The sequence below is a fragment of the Varanus komodoensis genome, unplaced genomic scaffold (assembly GCF_004798865.1).
Source record: "Varanus komodoensis strain SLA01 unplaced genomic scaffold, ASM479886v1 scaffold101, whole genome shotgun sequence".
NCBI lineage: Eukaryota > Metazoa > Chordata > Lepidosauria > Squamata > Varanidae > Varanus > Varanus komodoensis.
Genome location: NW_025335275.1, coordinates 164,339 through 179,809, shown reverse-complemented (window position 1 = coordinate 179,809; position 15,471 = coordinate 164,339). Strand labels below are relative to the sequence as shown.

The 15,471-nt window shown below is 42.6% G+C and overlaps 1 protein-coding gene across 4 annotated transcripts in view; it reads left to right on the top strand.

Annotated features, from left to right (window-relative positions):
• The first annotated feature begins 3,061 nt into the window (after positions 1 to 3,061).
• Positions 3,062 to 15,471, top strand: part of KRI1 (KRI1 homolog) — a 36,106-nt gene continuing 23,696 nt past the window's right edge. For 2 of the 4 annotated variants that reach the window (XM_044419275.1, XM_044419274.1), the window contains exons 1-4: positions 3,064 to 3,228; positions 3,356 to 3,432; positions 3,947 to 4,052; positions 4,951 to 5,053. In XM_044419275.1, the coding sequence (XP_044275210.1) occupies positions 3,144 to 3,228; positions 3,356 to 3,432; positions 3,947 to 4,052; positions 4,951 to 5,053 (371 nt within the window). In that variant the 5' untranslated portion in view covers positions 3,064 to 3,143. Of the gene's footprint in view, positions 3,229 to 3,355; positions 3,433 to 3,946; positions 4,053 to 4,950; positions 5,054 to 15,471 lie in introns of all 4 variants that reach the window. The other 2 variants (XM_044419273.1, XM_044419276.1) reach the window with 2 other exon arrangements.

The window sequence follows — 15,471 nt, the reverse complement described above, 5'->3', positions numbered from 1 at the left end:
ATGTCTCTGAAGGCCACCAGGTTGGAGAAGTCTGGCCTAGAGAAATGCAGTGAATAGTGCAACCCCAGAATCAAACAGAACTGTTCTGTTGTTCACCCTTATCTGGTATGGAAAAATGCTTTAAGAAGTCCTCATCTTGCTTTCAATTGACATCTTTCTTGAATATGAAAAAACAAGAAGATGAAATAACCCCAGAAGTTGTCTTCTATCATCACTGTTCTTTAAACAAGCCCAAAAATGCAGCAGTATCTTCCACAGGTGGATGCCACAGAAGCTAGGTTCGTACCATTGAATTTCTTGACAACTGTAAGAAAGGAAAAGAGAACACAGGAAAGACTTGGGTGTATCTTGCTGTAAAGAGCAGCCTTCCTAATTTTATGGGCCTAGCTGTGTTGGCCTACAACTCTCACCATCCCCAGCCAGTGTGGGTCAGGAACACTGGGAGGCATAAGCTGAAACATCCAGAGGGCACCAGACTGGAAAAGGCTGGTGTAAAATCAGACTGATAGAAATTAGTCCCCCTTGTGGACTGTGCCCTGTCTCCATGCAATAAGCAGATTGAGATAAAGAGAAAAATGAAATGCATACGTGCCACCACTTGACTCCAGACCCCCTTTTCCAGGTTGGGTATTGCTAGAAATGTCCTTTTCTCATTGTCTGCAATCTCTGGTAAAGCTCTACAGCAAATTTGGAAGGGGGAACATTGCTCTCTTCTCAAAGGTTGCTGTGGTTCATGGAAGCCACTGAACCAATGTTTTGCCTCTTCCACATGTTTGCATGGGAGAAAAGTGATGCCTTAAGCTGCCCATTCCCAACTTCATGACCTCCAGATGTGTTGCACTACAGTTCTCAGCATCACCAGGCAGCATCCCTGTGGAGGCTGAAATTATGGGAGTTGTAGCCTAACACATCTGACACAGGGTGCCAAAGGTTGCTTTCCTCTTTCATTCGGTGCTGGAATAGACTGGGGTCATCTGTCTGGTTCAACTGCAGTAGGGCTGCAAAGTAAGAAATAGTGCAGTCAGGGAGGCTCCATCTGTGCTGATCAGACAGAAACCTCCTGGGTTGTGCAGGGTAAATTAGCTGAGCTTTATCGGCCAGAACACTGTCCCAGCTGTGGGGTGTGGCACTCAGTGACACAGGGAAGGAAGGAAGCCAAGCATTTTGTAACACAAGTTGTCAAGCAAAGTGGGGGACGGGAGCGAGCTGGGTGCAGCCCTAGACGTAAGCAAGGAGAGAAATGAAAGCACAAACAGCTGAGCCTGTTTTGCAACTTCAGTGTTTGACTCCTTGCCAAGTGCCCAGCATTGGCCAGGAAACCACGAGCAGTAGGGATTACCATCACTGCAGCTCTACAAGCAAGAAAGCCACTGTTTTTGCCTAAAGGCAAGGTGGTGTGTGCCTTGAGAGTGTATCGAAGGGTAGTCCCAGTGGATACATGTAGTAAAAGAGCCAGTGTGGTGTAATAGTAAAGAGCATGGGACTAGACTCAGGTTCTTGTCCCTGCTTGACCAAGGAACCAACTGGGTGGCTTTGGGCCAGTCACAGACTCTCAACCCAACCTACCTGATAGGGTTGTTGTTGTAGAGATATAATTGAGAGCAGCAGGAGGAGAATGTTGTAAGCTGCTTTGAGTTCCATGTAAGAAAAAAAAGTAGGATATAAAAAAAAAATTACAGGAGTTGCTCAGGATTTAAGTTCAGCTACAGGGTCTTTAGTTACATAGGCAACCAAAGCTCATATAATGCAGAATGGTAATCTTTAATTGAGGAGAGGGCAACTGTGGTCCTCCAGATGTTGTTGGATTACAACCCTATTAGCTCCAACCAGCATGCTAATAGTCAGGATTGACAGGAACTAGATTCCAATATTTAAGAATAAGCTCCACTTGACACAGTGAGAGCAGCTTTCCAGAAAAAAAATGCAGTGTTGTTGCTCTGTTAGATGCACAGGGGAGGTCCTCCAGATGTTTTGGCCTAGAAATCCCATCAGATCTAGTCAGAACAGCCAATAGCAAAGGATGAGGGGACCTGAAGGTCAAAAGATGGAAGGCCACAAGTTGCCTACCCCTATGTTAAGAGAAACATTCAAATTGTTATTAGAAATGCAATCCTATGCATGCTTATATGGAAGTAGTTTCTCCTGTAGGATTTACTTCTGAGTGGACGTGGATAAGATTGTGTTACAAATCACAAGGTAGCCTTGTAAGTTTGCCAGACCTTTCCTGTCCCCACATCTCAAAAGAGTCTGTGTGATTTCTAGCAACATTGCTTTTCTTCCATTTTTTACCCACCCTTTCCTAGGACCAGGCAAGAGGTAGCCCTGTTGCAACAGAAACAAGCAAGAAGCTTGAGCGCTATAAAGGCTTATACAGTAGTAGAATTTCAAAGGTAGTAGAGTTGAAAGGGGCCTATGAGGCCATCAAGTCCAACTTCTGGCTGCAAGCCCATGCCCTTCCAGCTTAGCAAAAGTGATTCAACACAATAGTACAATATTTTGCTATGTGGGCAGGCATTACTGTGGCATATTTTTTCCAGGACTATATTTCATTTCATCAAAACCATAGTACACTTTCTTTTTTCTTTTGATGGCCCTATATAGCCCAAGGGTTGTAAGAAAAATGCTAAATTGTGGGGTCAGATAATGATTATCTGCAAAAACAAAACAAAACCTGCCAACGGAGGATAAAGCAGCTGATGGACTATACTTAAGGAAAGCTTATTTCATCCTACATTCTAGTTCGAGTTCAGGCAGGGATGCCAAGGTGTTAAAACTAGAAAGTCTTGTAGTAAAGTTTTCCCATTTAAGAGACCACAAAACGTCTTTATTTTAGCTCTTTGGCGCTCCAGATTGTACCAGGGCATTCAAGCAATGGCCTGTTGGCACGAGTTCTGGGCGTGTTAGTTCAGATTCCAATTCACTTTACTGCCTGTGCGTACATAGATAAATCGGCGCGACAATAACACAGCGTACGGCCACGGGAGTCGCTATCGACAGCTGCAGCCTCTGCAGCGCCGAGAAGGAAGAGGAGGCCGCTTTTCTCCCAATTTATTCCGGGGACATGAGCGCGGCCCTTCGCTTTCACGTGACTGCTGACCCGGCAGTGAACCGCGTTGCTGCGCTGGAGTGTGGCGTGCGGAGCAATGTCTGCGGAGCAGGAATGGCGGATTAATACAGCTTTCGCTGCGCGTTACGCACAGTACCGACGACGCGAGGAGCTGCAGCGGCGTGAGTGATGGAGAGGGTGGCTGGGCCGCGCTCCCTTTTCTGGGGAAGACTGTTGATTAGAATATGCGCATCATTTGTAGCTTCTTTCATGCCCGACACCATTCATTTCTCTCTCCCCGCCCCACAGTGCAGGATCGGTATGGGGGTACAGGTGATGATGAGTCGAGTTCCGAAACGGAGTCTAGTGAGGAGGAGGAGGAGGAGGTGAGTAGAAAAAAAAGTCTTAGTTCTTTTCCCAGATATGAATTGATTTAGACTCCTAGATAAGCTCACCCCCACCCGATATAATATCTGAGGATTTGTGGCTCGTCTATCCTTCCCTAGGAGCTAGGAGTAGGAGACTGTGATTAAATAGGACCGGATGGGATTTTCCCACCGTGATGCCCGACAGCTCCCACCACTCCTAACTATTGGCTTTACTTGCAAGTGCTGATGGGAGTTATAGTCCAAACACCTGGAGGGCATGAGTGTAAAGAAGATTGCTAGATTGAAGCCGAGTAGCATTCCCCTCTGGGGTTGTGCTACCTGGGGGTGTTTAGGTGGTGGGAGCTCAGAGATTGGGAGGCTGGTCTCCTTTGTCCTTTTCTCTTGCCCGGTGGTAATGCAAGATCGCTTGGGTTTTGTTTTCCCCAGGCCAGAGGGAAAACAGATACTTCTAACTGATTGCATTTTCCAGTGGAAGTCTTGCCTAAGTTTATGGTTGTTTCTAATGTGGCAGGAAGTTGACCCCAAACTGGATCGTGCTTTTTACTGCACACTAGCCATGTTGAAAACCAAGGACCCCCGGATATATCAGAACGATGTCACATTCTACAGTGAGGAAGGTAAGTGCTAGTCCTGTATATATGACAAATTGTTAACTCATACTAACTGATGTTCTTGCCTGGGATATGAATATGTCTGATGATGTCCTAATATAAGTTGGATTATGATTGCTCTTGAATTGCCAGGTGATCAGTTATTACTGGTAGTCCCTCAATTAAGAATGAGTTGTGTTCCTGAGAACATCCTTAAACTGAATTTGTGTGTCACTTGGGTCAGTATCTGTCTTAGTATCTGTATATATTTTACCTTCGTGTGCATATGAAACACCTAAAAACACTTCCATATTCACTACAAGTAACTACAGTTACTGAAGAGAGAGAGGGAATCTGCATGTATGTGTGTAGGTATACAATATTGTAAAAACGAAACAATTCTTAAAACATTTCAGAACATTCTTGAGGTAACATTAAGCCTAGCGTTAACAGAGGACGATGAGGATGATGGAGATGGCCCTAGTGCTTGGAGAGTCAGGGTTTGATTGTGCTGCTGGAGGTGGGTGGGGTTAGCACTTGAGTTACTTTCTTGAGGCAGACCTAAAGGGTACAGCCATTTTCTTTTTCTCATCATAAATGGCCTTGTACCAGCTGAGGCCCTGGTTACAAGGGCAGATGCTGAAGAAAAAACCAAAGGGGAACTATGGAACCTACATGAGCATACCCAGGCCAATGTGTTTTGGGGCACAAGCCAAAATCACTGAATGAAAAGCCATGAATACTGTATCTCTAGGGAACTACATGGCCACTGATTATGCCTCTCTAAACACGTTGCATAGTTCTCCAGAGATATTTACAGCTTTTTGCTAGGGATATTTATATAGGGTTTATGGCCGTCTGTGTATTCATAAGTATGGGTTGTTTGCAACTTGGGGACTATGTATTTACTTTACTTTTCCCCCAGATTCTTCATCAACCAGTGACACTGAGAAGCAACCAGCAAGGAAGAGGAAAAAGCCCATGTTTTTGAAGGATTATGAGAGGAAGGTCATATTGGAGAAGGCAGGGTAAGGCAAGAAAAATCAGAGTATCTGCTGCATTCTATGTTTCTATGTTATGCTAAGATGGGATTCTTTAAGAATGAAAGTAATCTCTGCTGAAATCATTGTCTGTTCAGTGTGGGAACATGTGCTCCCCAAACAGAGGATTGGGGAGCACATGTGCTTGCTGCTTTGCTTGGACTCATTCAGACCAATCCATCTAGCTGTAAACCATGATCTAGTGCTGTGTGTGAATCATTGCATTCTCATTTTCTGCACCGTGTTGGTGTCTCTTTAGCATCTCTAACTTCTGAAGACAGGTGTTGTTTTGAACTAGCACTGTCAGTTAAAGACAATTTATGAGCCTCCTGTGTTTTGACCTACACTTCTCATCATCTCAATCTTGGCTAAGACTGATGGGAAGTGTAGGTCAAAACTTCTGGAGTGCCACAAATTGTAATAGGTAATCTCTACATAGGGCATAGTCCAATATGTGTAAGCCTCCAAATACCTCTCTAATGCAGGGAGTATTTGTACACTTGACCTTAATTTGTGCATATTGTTTTCACAATAGCAAGTTTTGTGTAGTGCTTTGCATTTGCTGGGATGGAGAAAGAATACTGAATTTCATAAAAGTGTATAGCAACAGAGGCAGTGGGTTAGGAGAAGGAACTGAGTGTTACACTGTGATTCACAAGATATTCCACAGCTTGTTTTTACTACCTCTGTATTTGGTTAGGTCTTTTCATTTTCTTATAAGAAAATGCAAATCTATGATAATTTGAACTCTGCTGTCACTGCAGCTGCACAAGTTTTTAGATCACTCTAGATAGTACTTTAACATTAGACTTTAATTTTTCTGTCCACTCATGTATTACTGTTACTGTACTAGTTGCTATTCAATTAAATTGGGAATGGATATCTGAATTCCAAGGTTATATGGATGGCCTTTCAAGTATTCAAAGTTTACTATATTTATATCTTTCACCTAATTCAGATTGGTAAGATGATGTGTTTGTGTATTTTGGATCTGGAGATAATGCTTGTACGTGTTGACAGCAGTATCTATGGAAAATTGAAATAAAATGTGGGAAGGGGTGCCCAAAAATATCTGCATTCATTGTGCAAATTAAGTGGCAGCCCATTACCTTTTACTGTTGGCATCTTCTTCACTGCTTGTGTAGTAGTGGCCAGGATGGATTCTGATTCATTAAGGTTAGGATGGATCAGAAGTCTAAATGTATCATAGACTGACAACTTGAAAGGCACAACAAACACTTCTGAAACAGTTCTGAGTACTAAATCTGACAGCTGCAGAGATGTACATTTCCAGGAAATTTTGAAATCATGGGGTGTTTCAGAATGTATTCTACTGTTTGATGAGGTTGGGGAACATTTTGGGGAAAATGAATATATGTAATTCCTCACAAATGGCAGCACATACCTCATCAAGCCCCTGCAGCTGGAAACCACAGCTTTGTGGAGCACCTGTCTGCTCATTTGAGCACTTGGTAGCTCTGCAGTTGCTACTCCCTGTCGTCCTCCTCAGAGTGCACTTTCCTTTGCTCAGCCACCCCACTGCTTCCATGCCCATCTCCTGGCCAATCACCCATCTCCCCACCTCCTGGCTGGGGCACCAACCTCATCTGTCTGGCTTATCCAGCAGCACCACACCATCACCTTGCAAGCATCTGCAGACTCTCTTGTACTGTCCCTGCCCTTCAAAGAGTTCTTAAGGCGATAGCTTCCATATGAGCTGGGTAGCTCAGCAATTGGCCAGGCAGCATATGAGGTGGGCGGGCAGGTTGGCAACCTGGGCAGGGGGCGGGCAGGCAGATAGGCAGGCAACATTGCTAGACAGCAGGTACTGGCTAAAGTGGGGAAACCACAGAAAAAGATTGTAACCAGCTTTACACATAACAGGAAACAATATGGAAATATCTAACTGCTAGTTCATCATGTTGATTCAAGGAAACATGCCAGGTTTCACCATGCCATGGCTTGTCATTATGTGTGAATACAGCCCCAGGTAAGGAATTCACATAATTGCCATGCCTTATTTCAGCTATAGCACCCAGAAGTGCTGTCCTGAGTAATTAAGCTGCACTTTGTCTTGCCATCAGAATCCAGGAATAGTAGATTAAACAACTCGATTAGAACTCATGGCCTGTTTATGCAAGGGTTTTTAAAAACCTTCTTACCCCATAATTACCACGTGCAGAAGATAGGACAAGCTGCAGTAACAGCTTGACTATTCAAAATGGCCAACATTGGCTATAACCTATCATGCTTAAATGAGCCACAGTGGGCTGTTTAATCATGTGAACTAGCCCATTATTGGGGTTTACTTTCAGGTAACTTCACTCTTACCTTTCAGTACATCTGGCCAGGGCGACTTCTTTTATATTTTTATTTATTTTATATTGTTAATTTTAATTTTATATTGTTATTTTTGTATTTTATTGTATTTTATTGTGTTTGTAAGCTGCTTCGGCAAGGGGCGGCATAGAAATGTTCCAATAATAGTAATAATAGTAATAATAATAATAATAATCTGCAGAGTTATAGTGCCTTGCAGAAGTATTCAACCACTTCTGCAACCACATTTGGTTGTGTTACAATCTGGAATTGAAATGTATTTAACTGACATTGTTAGCACTTGATGTACACAAGATACTCAAATGTGAAGGTGTAAAATGTTTTTTTTTTTTAAATTGAGGCACAAAACTTAAGTAAAAATAACAATGAACTGACACTTGTTGGTTTTATGAGTATTTATTCCCTTTTCTGTGACATGCCTAAATAAACTCTGGCACAACTCACTACCTCCAGAAGTCACATACTTACAGTATGCAATTGAATGGAGTCCACCTATGCACAATTCCAGTGCCAGGTGATTTCAGATTAACATTGCAATGGTTTCTGGAAGGCATGAGAGTTTCTTAGAGAACAAATCTAAACAAACAGCAACATGAAGACCAAGAATCAGTCAAAACAACTCCAAAGGTACCACTCAAGTTTGGATTATTAAAATATCCCAAACTATAAACATCCCTTAAGACACCATTAAATCCATTATTACAAAATATGGCTCAGTTGTGACTCTGCATACAGCAGGTCATCCACCAAGACTCAGTGACCTGGTAAGGAGGACATTAATCAGAGAAGCAGCCAAGAAGCCAATGGTAAATTTAAAGAAGTTGGAAAGATTCAAAGCTGAGATGGGAGAAGCCATCCATGGCACAGCTATCACCTGGACACTCCACAAAGCTGGATTCTATCAAAGAGTGTCAAGAGGAAAGCCATTGCTGAAACAAACCCATATCAAAGTCTGTTTAGGATTTGCAGAAAGGCATGCTAGAGGGACATGCAGGAAAAGCTTCTCTGGTCTGGTGAGACCAAGATTAAACTTGTCCTTGGTGCAAAATGCTGTGTGTGGTAGAAAGCCAACAGTGCTTATTGCCCTGAGAATACCATCCATAAAGTAAAGCATCACACTGTGGGGACACTTTTCCTTGGCAGGCACTGGGAAACTGATTGGGATTGAGGGCAAGATGGATAGAACAAAGCATAGGACAATTTCAGAGAAGCACCTGTTTCAGTTTGTAAAGGATCTGGAACTTGGCCAGAAGTTAATAATATAACATATTTTTAATAGCAGCAACCTTGTGTACCATTTGTTGGTAATACTAGTTTCTTTGGGAGCTTTTTAATGGAGAGAGCAATTGTGTACTGTTTGGCAAATGTTGTAAAGATTTGCAGGGGGAAGTGGCCCTAATCAGTCCTGAGCTGGTTGGAGGAAACATGATACAGAGCAAATAAATGAACAAATTGATACCAAATATTAGTTGCCTAGAGGCTTTTTTACAGTGTAACACTATGCATACCTCCTGAAAGTAGGGTCTCACTGAGTTCATTGGGGCCTGTGCCCACGTGAGTAAGTACAGGATTGCAGCTTTCAAGTTTCATGGTAGCATTTTATATTGCTAAAATGGAATGGCTGGGCTGTTGTAAGACTTTTGTGGAAATGTGTAGGGTTTTGCCCTAGCTAAACTTGATTTAGAATTTTAAAAAGTACAGGTAGAGTGTTCATATCATGGGGAAGGAGTTGTTGAGGAAGCTTATGGTGAGAATGGGCACTGGTCACATTTTAAATAACAATATTGTGTAGGTTTATTATTTGTTGTTAATGCTGATTTTGTGTTGTGAGCCGTCCCGAGGCTGTGTAGCAATGGGGATGGCATATAAAAACTTTAAATAAAAACTTTAAATAAATAAAGTTCACATTCCAACAAGACAGTGACCTTAAATGCACAAGCGGAATAAAACTGGAACAGTTTAAAAAGAAGAATCGGAATGTCTTGGAGTGGCCCAGTAAAAGCCCAGACTTCAGACCATTTGAAGATCTGTGACAAGACTTGAAAATTGCAATTCACCAACTGCTCCCATTGTACCTGACACAACTGGAGCCATTTTTGCTAGGAAGAATGAGGAAACCTTGCAGGGTCCAGCATTGTAAGGCTGATAAATATATACCCAAGTAGACACACAGCTGTAGTTCTTGCCAAACTGCTTCTCACTAAGTAGTGTCGCAGGGAAGTGAATACTGATACAACCAACAAGTGCCAATTTGTTTTTGTTTACTTTTGTGACACAATAAAAAATACTTTGCATCCTCACAGAGTTGTAAAAACCCTTTCAGAAATCCAGCTCTCTTTTGTTCATTGAACTTGTTCTTGTATTATGGCCTTGGCTTAGAAAGTGAGTCAAGCAAGAGATAGTTGTACAATTGGCAATTTCTTTCACAGCATGTGCAGCACAAACAAAGACCACGGATCGTGTGTGTGGAAAAGGAACACCATTTGTGTAGAGTTCACTCAGGCTCACTTCCTGGCAGGAATTCAAATGCTGTATGCCAAATCAGACTCATGGCTACAAGAAAGCAGGCTGGAGTCCAGGGAACCAAGCTAAAGGAATCCAATAGATTCCCACCCTCAAAACAGATACCTTACACATTGTTATTCAGTGTTGAACATCTGATTTGCTGTTGCTGTTATCCAACACCCTGCTCATGCAGGAGACCAGTTTACACAGTCCTGCTCTGATGGCTGGCCAGTTTTGCCTTGAATATCTTTAGTGTGGGAGAGCCCATGACCTCTCTAGGCAGCTGGTTCCACTGTCATATTGCTGTGACAATGAGGAAACTTTTTATGATAATTAGCCTGAATCTGGGTTGCTGTAACTTGACTTGATTATTCCATATTGTACACTCTGGTATCAGCAAGAAGAGATCTTGATCATCCTCTTTGTGACAGCCTCTGAGGTACTTATAGAGGGATATCGTGTCCCCCCTCAATCTTCTCAAGGCTGAACATGCCCAGTTCCCTCCGTCTCTTCTCATAGGGCAGTGTTTCCAAACCCTGGATCATTTTTGCTGCCCTCCGCTAGACCCTTTCTAATTTTCCTGCATCTTTCTTAAGTCTTGGTGCCCAGAACTGGACACAGTATTCCAGGTGAGGTCTGACTAGTGAGGAGTATAAGGGAACTACTACTTCTCGTGACTGGGAAGTAATACTTCTGTTAATGCAACCCAAAATAGCATTTGCCCATTTGGCAGTTGCATCGCATTGTTGGCTCATGTTTAGCCTATTGTCCACAATTACTCCAAGATCTTTTTCTTTTTCAGTTCTGTTGAGCCACATACGTACTCCCCATCTTGTATCGATCCATTTGGTTTCTTTTTCTTAGGTGGAGGACTTAGTGCTTGTCCCTGTTGAATCTCCTTCTGTTGCTTTCAGCCCAGCGTGGAATTGTTTGTAGCTGCACTTGGAGAATCTTCTTTTTCAAGATTCCCTACCCCTCTTGGACTCCTTTTCCCTTAGTGAGTGAGTTGCTTTGGCAACTTGGTTTTCATTGTTCTGAGTTTATTTTAAAAAGGGTTTCTTGAAGTCCAGGGTACGTGTTTGGCTGCAGTTTCTTGGTCATCTTAGAATTGAGAATTCATGTATTGCATGATCATTTTTCCCTAGAGTTCCCATGGCTCCTTTTTTGTCCAGTAAGTCCTCCCTGTTAGTATTAAACCAAGGATAGCTGATCCTCTCGTTCCTTCCTCTACCTTCTGTTGGAGGAAGTTGTCAACAACACATGTCAGGAATCTCTTGGAGGGACCATGCTTGGCAGAATTTGGCACCCTGCATATGTTAGGGAAATTGAAGTTCCCCAGGATGACTACATCATTCTTCTTGGAAATGCTGGCAAGTTGCTTTTCAAAGGGTGCATTCTTGTCCTCTTTTTGACTGGGTGATGGGTAATAGATGCCAATAACAGTGTTTTTCTTATTTTTTGCTCCCTTTAAATTAAGCCAGATAGTTTCATTGGGGCTACTAAGTTCCTTTTCTTGTATTTCTGTGCAGATATATGTGTCTCTTATGTATAGTGCAACTCCACCTCCCCTTTTGTCCTTTCTATTTTTCTTGAACAGGTTGTATCCATCAGTTGTAGAGTTCCAGTCATGTGAGTCATCCCACCAAGTTTCTGTTACTCATATAAGATCATAATTGCCCTCATATATTATGAGCACAAGTTCGTGTTGTTTGTTTCCCATACTCTGGACAATGGTGTAGAGACATTGAAGTTCATCCTGGCTGTGCCGTTTTTCTTCCTGCATTTTTGGGAGACTGGTGTTGGGCCCTGCTTTAGGTTTTTTCTTTGTTGAAATATATGTCGTTGCCAGGTGATGGTATGCCATGCTGCACATCTCCCTCCCCATATGTTTTAGTTTAAAGCCCTCCTGATGATTTTTTTTCATGCAGTGGCCAAACATCTGCTTCCTGTTCTTTGTGAGGTGCAGGCCTTCATTTGCCAATAGTCCATCTTCCAGGAAGCTTAGCTTGTGGTTTCAGAATCCAAATCTCTCTTTATGGCACCACCATCATAGCCTGTCATTCACTTGAAGGATTTTTCTTTCCCTAACAGTTCCTCTTCCACGTACTGGTAGGATTGAGCAGAAGGCTATCTGGGCCACACTGTTTTTTTCTTTTCCTTCCTAGAGCTTTAAAGTCTGATGTTATTTCATCAAAGCTTCTCCTGGGCAGTGTCATTAGTTCCCATGTGGATGAGAAGGAAAGGGGCATTTGTCAGTGTGTTGTATGAGTTGTGTGAACTTTTTATATCGGTAATATTGGTGCCAGGGAGACCGCATACTTGGAAAAATATGTATGTTGCGACAACCCAAAAATTACTATCTCATTCAACAGGGAATCTCCCACAACTATCACTCTTCTCCCTTTGTTGTTGCAAACTTTGGTATCCTTTTCCTTACTTGATTGGCCTTTTGTCTCTTTTTCAGAGTTACTCAGTGTGTTGTGTAGTTCTTCCGCAGTGGGTTTCTCACTCATCTCTTCCTCAAGTAAAGCTGTTCAAGAGTTCCACTGCTTTCACTGGTGCAGAGTGTCTTCTAGTACTTCTGCATCTGACTATCACCCAGTTCCAGGGAGTTTCCTCATTTTCCCTTCCCTCAGGCTTCTCTTCTACTGCCTTAGCTTGCCAATGCACCTCTTGCTTCTGGACTGCACTTAGTTGTTGCCACTGCTCTTTCTGAAAACTCTTCATCTTCATTTATTATTTTGAGGGGGAACACCCAGTGCTCTCACCTTTGCTTGTAACAGGGCAGCTAGCCTGCACTTACTGTACTTGTAGGCCGTGTTGTTCTCAGATAAGAAAACAAATGTTGCTCAGGTTTTGTAGGTCCCCACCACTGTGGAGTCTTCTTGGTCCATTCTTTGTGCTACTTTTGTGAATCCGTTTTGGTGGACTGTTGTGACAACTGGTGCTTTCCTGCGTCTTCACTAAAGTCCTACTAGTAAATGGGAGCATTGTTACAAGGAGGAAAACAAATGTCTGGGGGAACTAAAAGGAAAGAAAGAAGGGGGAATGTTAGGGAGCTCTTCTGCCAAACTCCTGTTTATTCTCCCTGGGAGCTTGACTGCTTGGATGGCAGAGGTCCTAGATCAGCTGGGGCAGCTTGTTGTAATCTGCTCTGCTTTGCTAGGAGTCAGGAGCCAGAATGAATCACCCCACCCACACAACTGCTGCTAGCTGATCAGGCGACTCCCCTTCAGTCAATCAGCAAACAGCTGATCTGGAACTTCGCTTTAATTGTTTTTAGAAAACAAAAGACTGTTTGCTGGGCTAGTGCTGGCCTCTGCCTGCCTCTGTCTCTTCTTCCACTACAACCCTGCTGCCAAACCTCTGTTTGCTCACTTTGGTTGCTCGCTCCCTGAGAGTGTGGCTGCTTGTCTGCCAGAGGCCCTAGACCGGCTGAGGCAGCTGGCTCTGCTCTGCTCGTAGTCCACTTCTTTCTGTGTCTCTTGGTTAGAGCTGAGCCCTCAACAAATGTCAGATTTTTCTTCTGAAACCTTTGCATCCACCACAGGTCTTTTTTCAGTTTCTGCCCTACCTCCTTAAAAATAAACCTTTTGTTTCCCAGTCTGTAGCATGATTTTTCTATCACAGTTGGCTGAGGAGAGGAGTAGAAAGGGACAGTGTCAAAAAGACAGCCAGTGGCAGGATAATTATTCCTAGTATCTTCAAGCTAGAGGAAAGTAACCAAAGCAAGGAACAATTCATAAGTAATGAAGGCCTTGTATGCTCCTCTCATAAATATGGCACTACCCCCTAGAGACAGAAATGTATCTTGAATTTATGGGTTCTGTATTTACAGCAGTGGTGGGCAGAAATTAAGAGTTAGATCTACCTCTAGAACATTGCCTGAGCCAAAATCACAGTGTTCAAAGCAAGCAAGCAAGCTTGGCATAACCAGAGGTGGATTTTTCTGTGAAAGAACTGGGAGCTACATTCATGTTTTGATATTCAGAACAAATTCCTAGTCTCCAAATTAATTTCTAAATGTACAACAATTTACCAGACTCAGAGTTGGTGGTTCTCAGTGGGGTAGTTGTAAAAAAATAAAAGTAGATCCCAGATCCCACAAACGTGAAGTCTGCCCATCCCATCAATATAAGAATAGCGATCATTTGAAACTATAGATAATTTTACACAAAAATATTCATGTTACATATCTGCAGCAAGTAAAACTTTGTTAAGGCAATATTTGATCAGATTCATAAAATTTAATTGTTCCCAGGAACATGCAGTTAGTCTGTTGGGTGAGAACTGGGAGGGCACAACCATTTTTGTCCCCATCTTCTGCAAGTTCATATGTCAAAAATCCACTTCACTTTCAGGTTGTAATAAATGATGTTTGACCAAGAATAGGTGGATACTTGCGAAGCACTGTAAATGTAACCGCTCTTGGTATTTACTAAGTGGTAATCGGAACTGGAACTAAATTGCACCCATATGTTCTCTTGACGTTTTCCATTGGAAACACTGGGTCTAAACCTGCAAGGCCAAGGTTGAGGACCCAAAAGTTGAGGGCTCAAAATTTTGTGGAATAGTCTCTGTATTTGATAGCCAGTGATATATAATCTCAATATTTGATAGTGATAGATGGCTGAAATGCAACAGTCTTAGTATTTGATAGTCCTAAGACGACATATCTTAGTGGCCTTGAAGCTCTTTATTCCCTGAAAGTACTTTCCCCATTGGCTTGCTTGCCAAGGAGACTTTTATGTCTGCCTCAGAAACCCTGCACATTACAGAGGGTTTCTGGGCATGTTTATGTGTGCCCACTACGCTTATGTGAGATAGCATCAGATCTTGCCATCACTCATTGAACTGAACTGAGCTGAAAGCATGCCAGAGGCCTAGAATGGGGACAAGCAGCCTGGTGTCTTCAGCTCTTATAATTACTGACCATACTGGTTTCATGGGAATTATAACACAAAATATCTGATCAGTGCGCCAGGTTGCATACCTCTGGCCTAGGACAAACGTCTGTATGGCTTTGTATTGCAGAGGAAGATCATAAGTGAACAAAGTGTCTGTTTCAGAGAAGCATGATTAAAGCTTCCCAGCATGCTATAATTAATGCATCCTGGTAAGCTTCCAAAGAAAACAGTTTTCTGATAAATATAACTTGATATTATTTGGCATTTAGTAGCATTTAATTGTGTGGATCACAACAATTGTGGCAAGTTCTTAAAGAGATGGGAGTACCAGACCATCTTATTTGCCTCTTGAGAAACCTGTATGCAGGTCAAGAAGCAACAGTGAGAACTGGACATAGAACCACTGATTGGTTCAAAATGGAGAAAGGAGTTCGGCAAGGCTGTATACTATCGCCCTGCCTATTTAACCTATATGCAGAGCACATCATGAGAAAGGTGGGGCTAGATGAATCACCAGTTGGAATTAAGATTGCTGGGAGAAATATCAACAACCTCAGATACACAGATGATACCACTCTAATGGCAGAAAGTGAAGAGCAGCTGAAGAACCTCCTGATGCGGGTGAAAGAGGAGAGTGCAAAGGTTGGCTTGAAA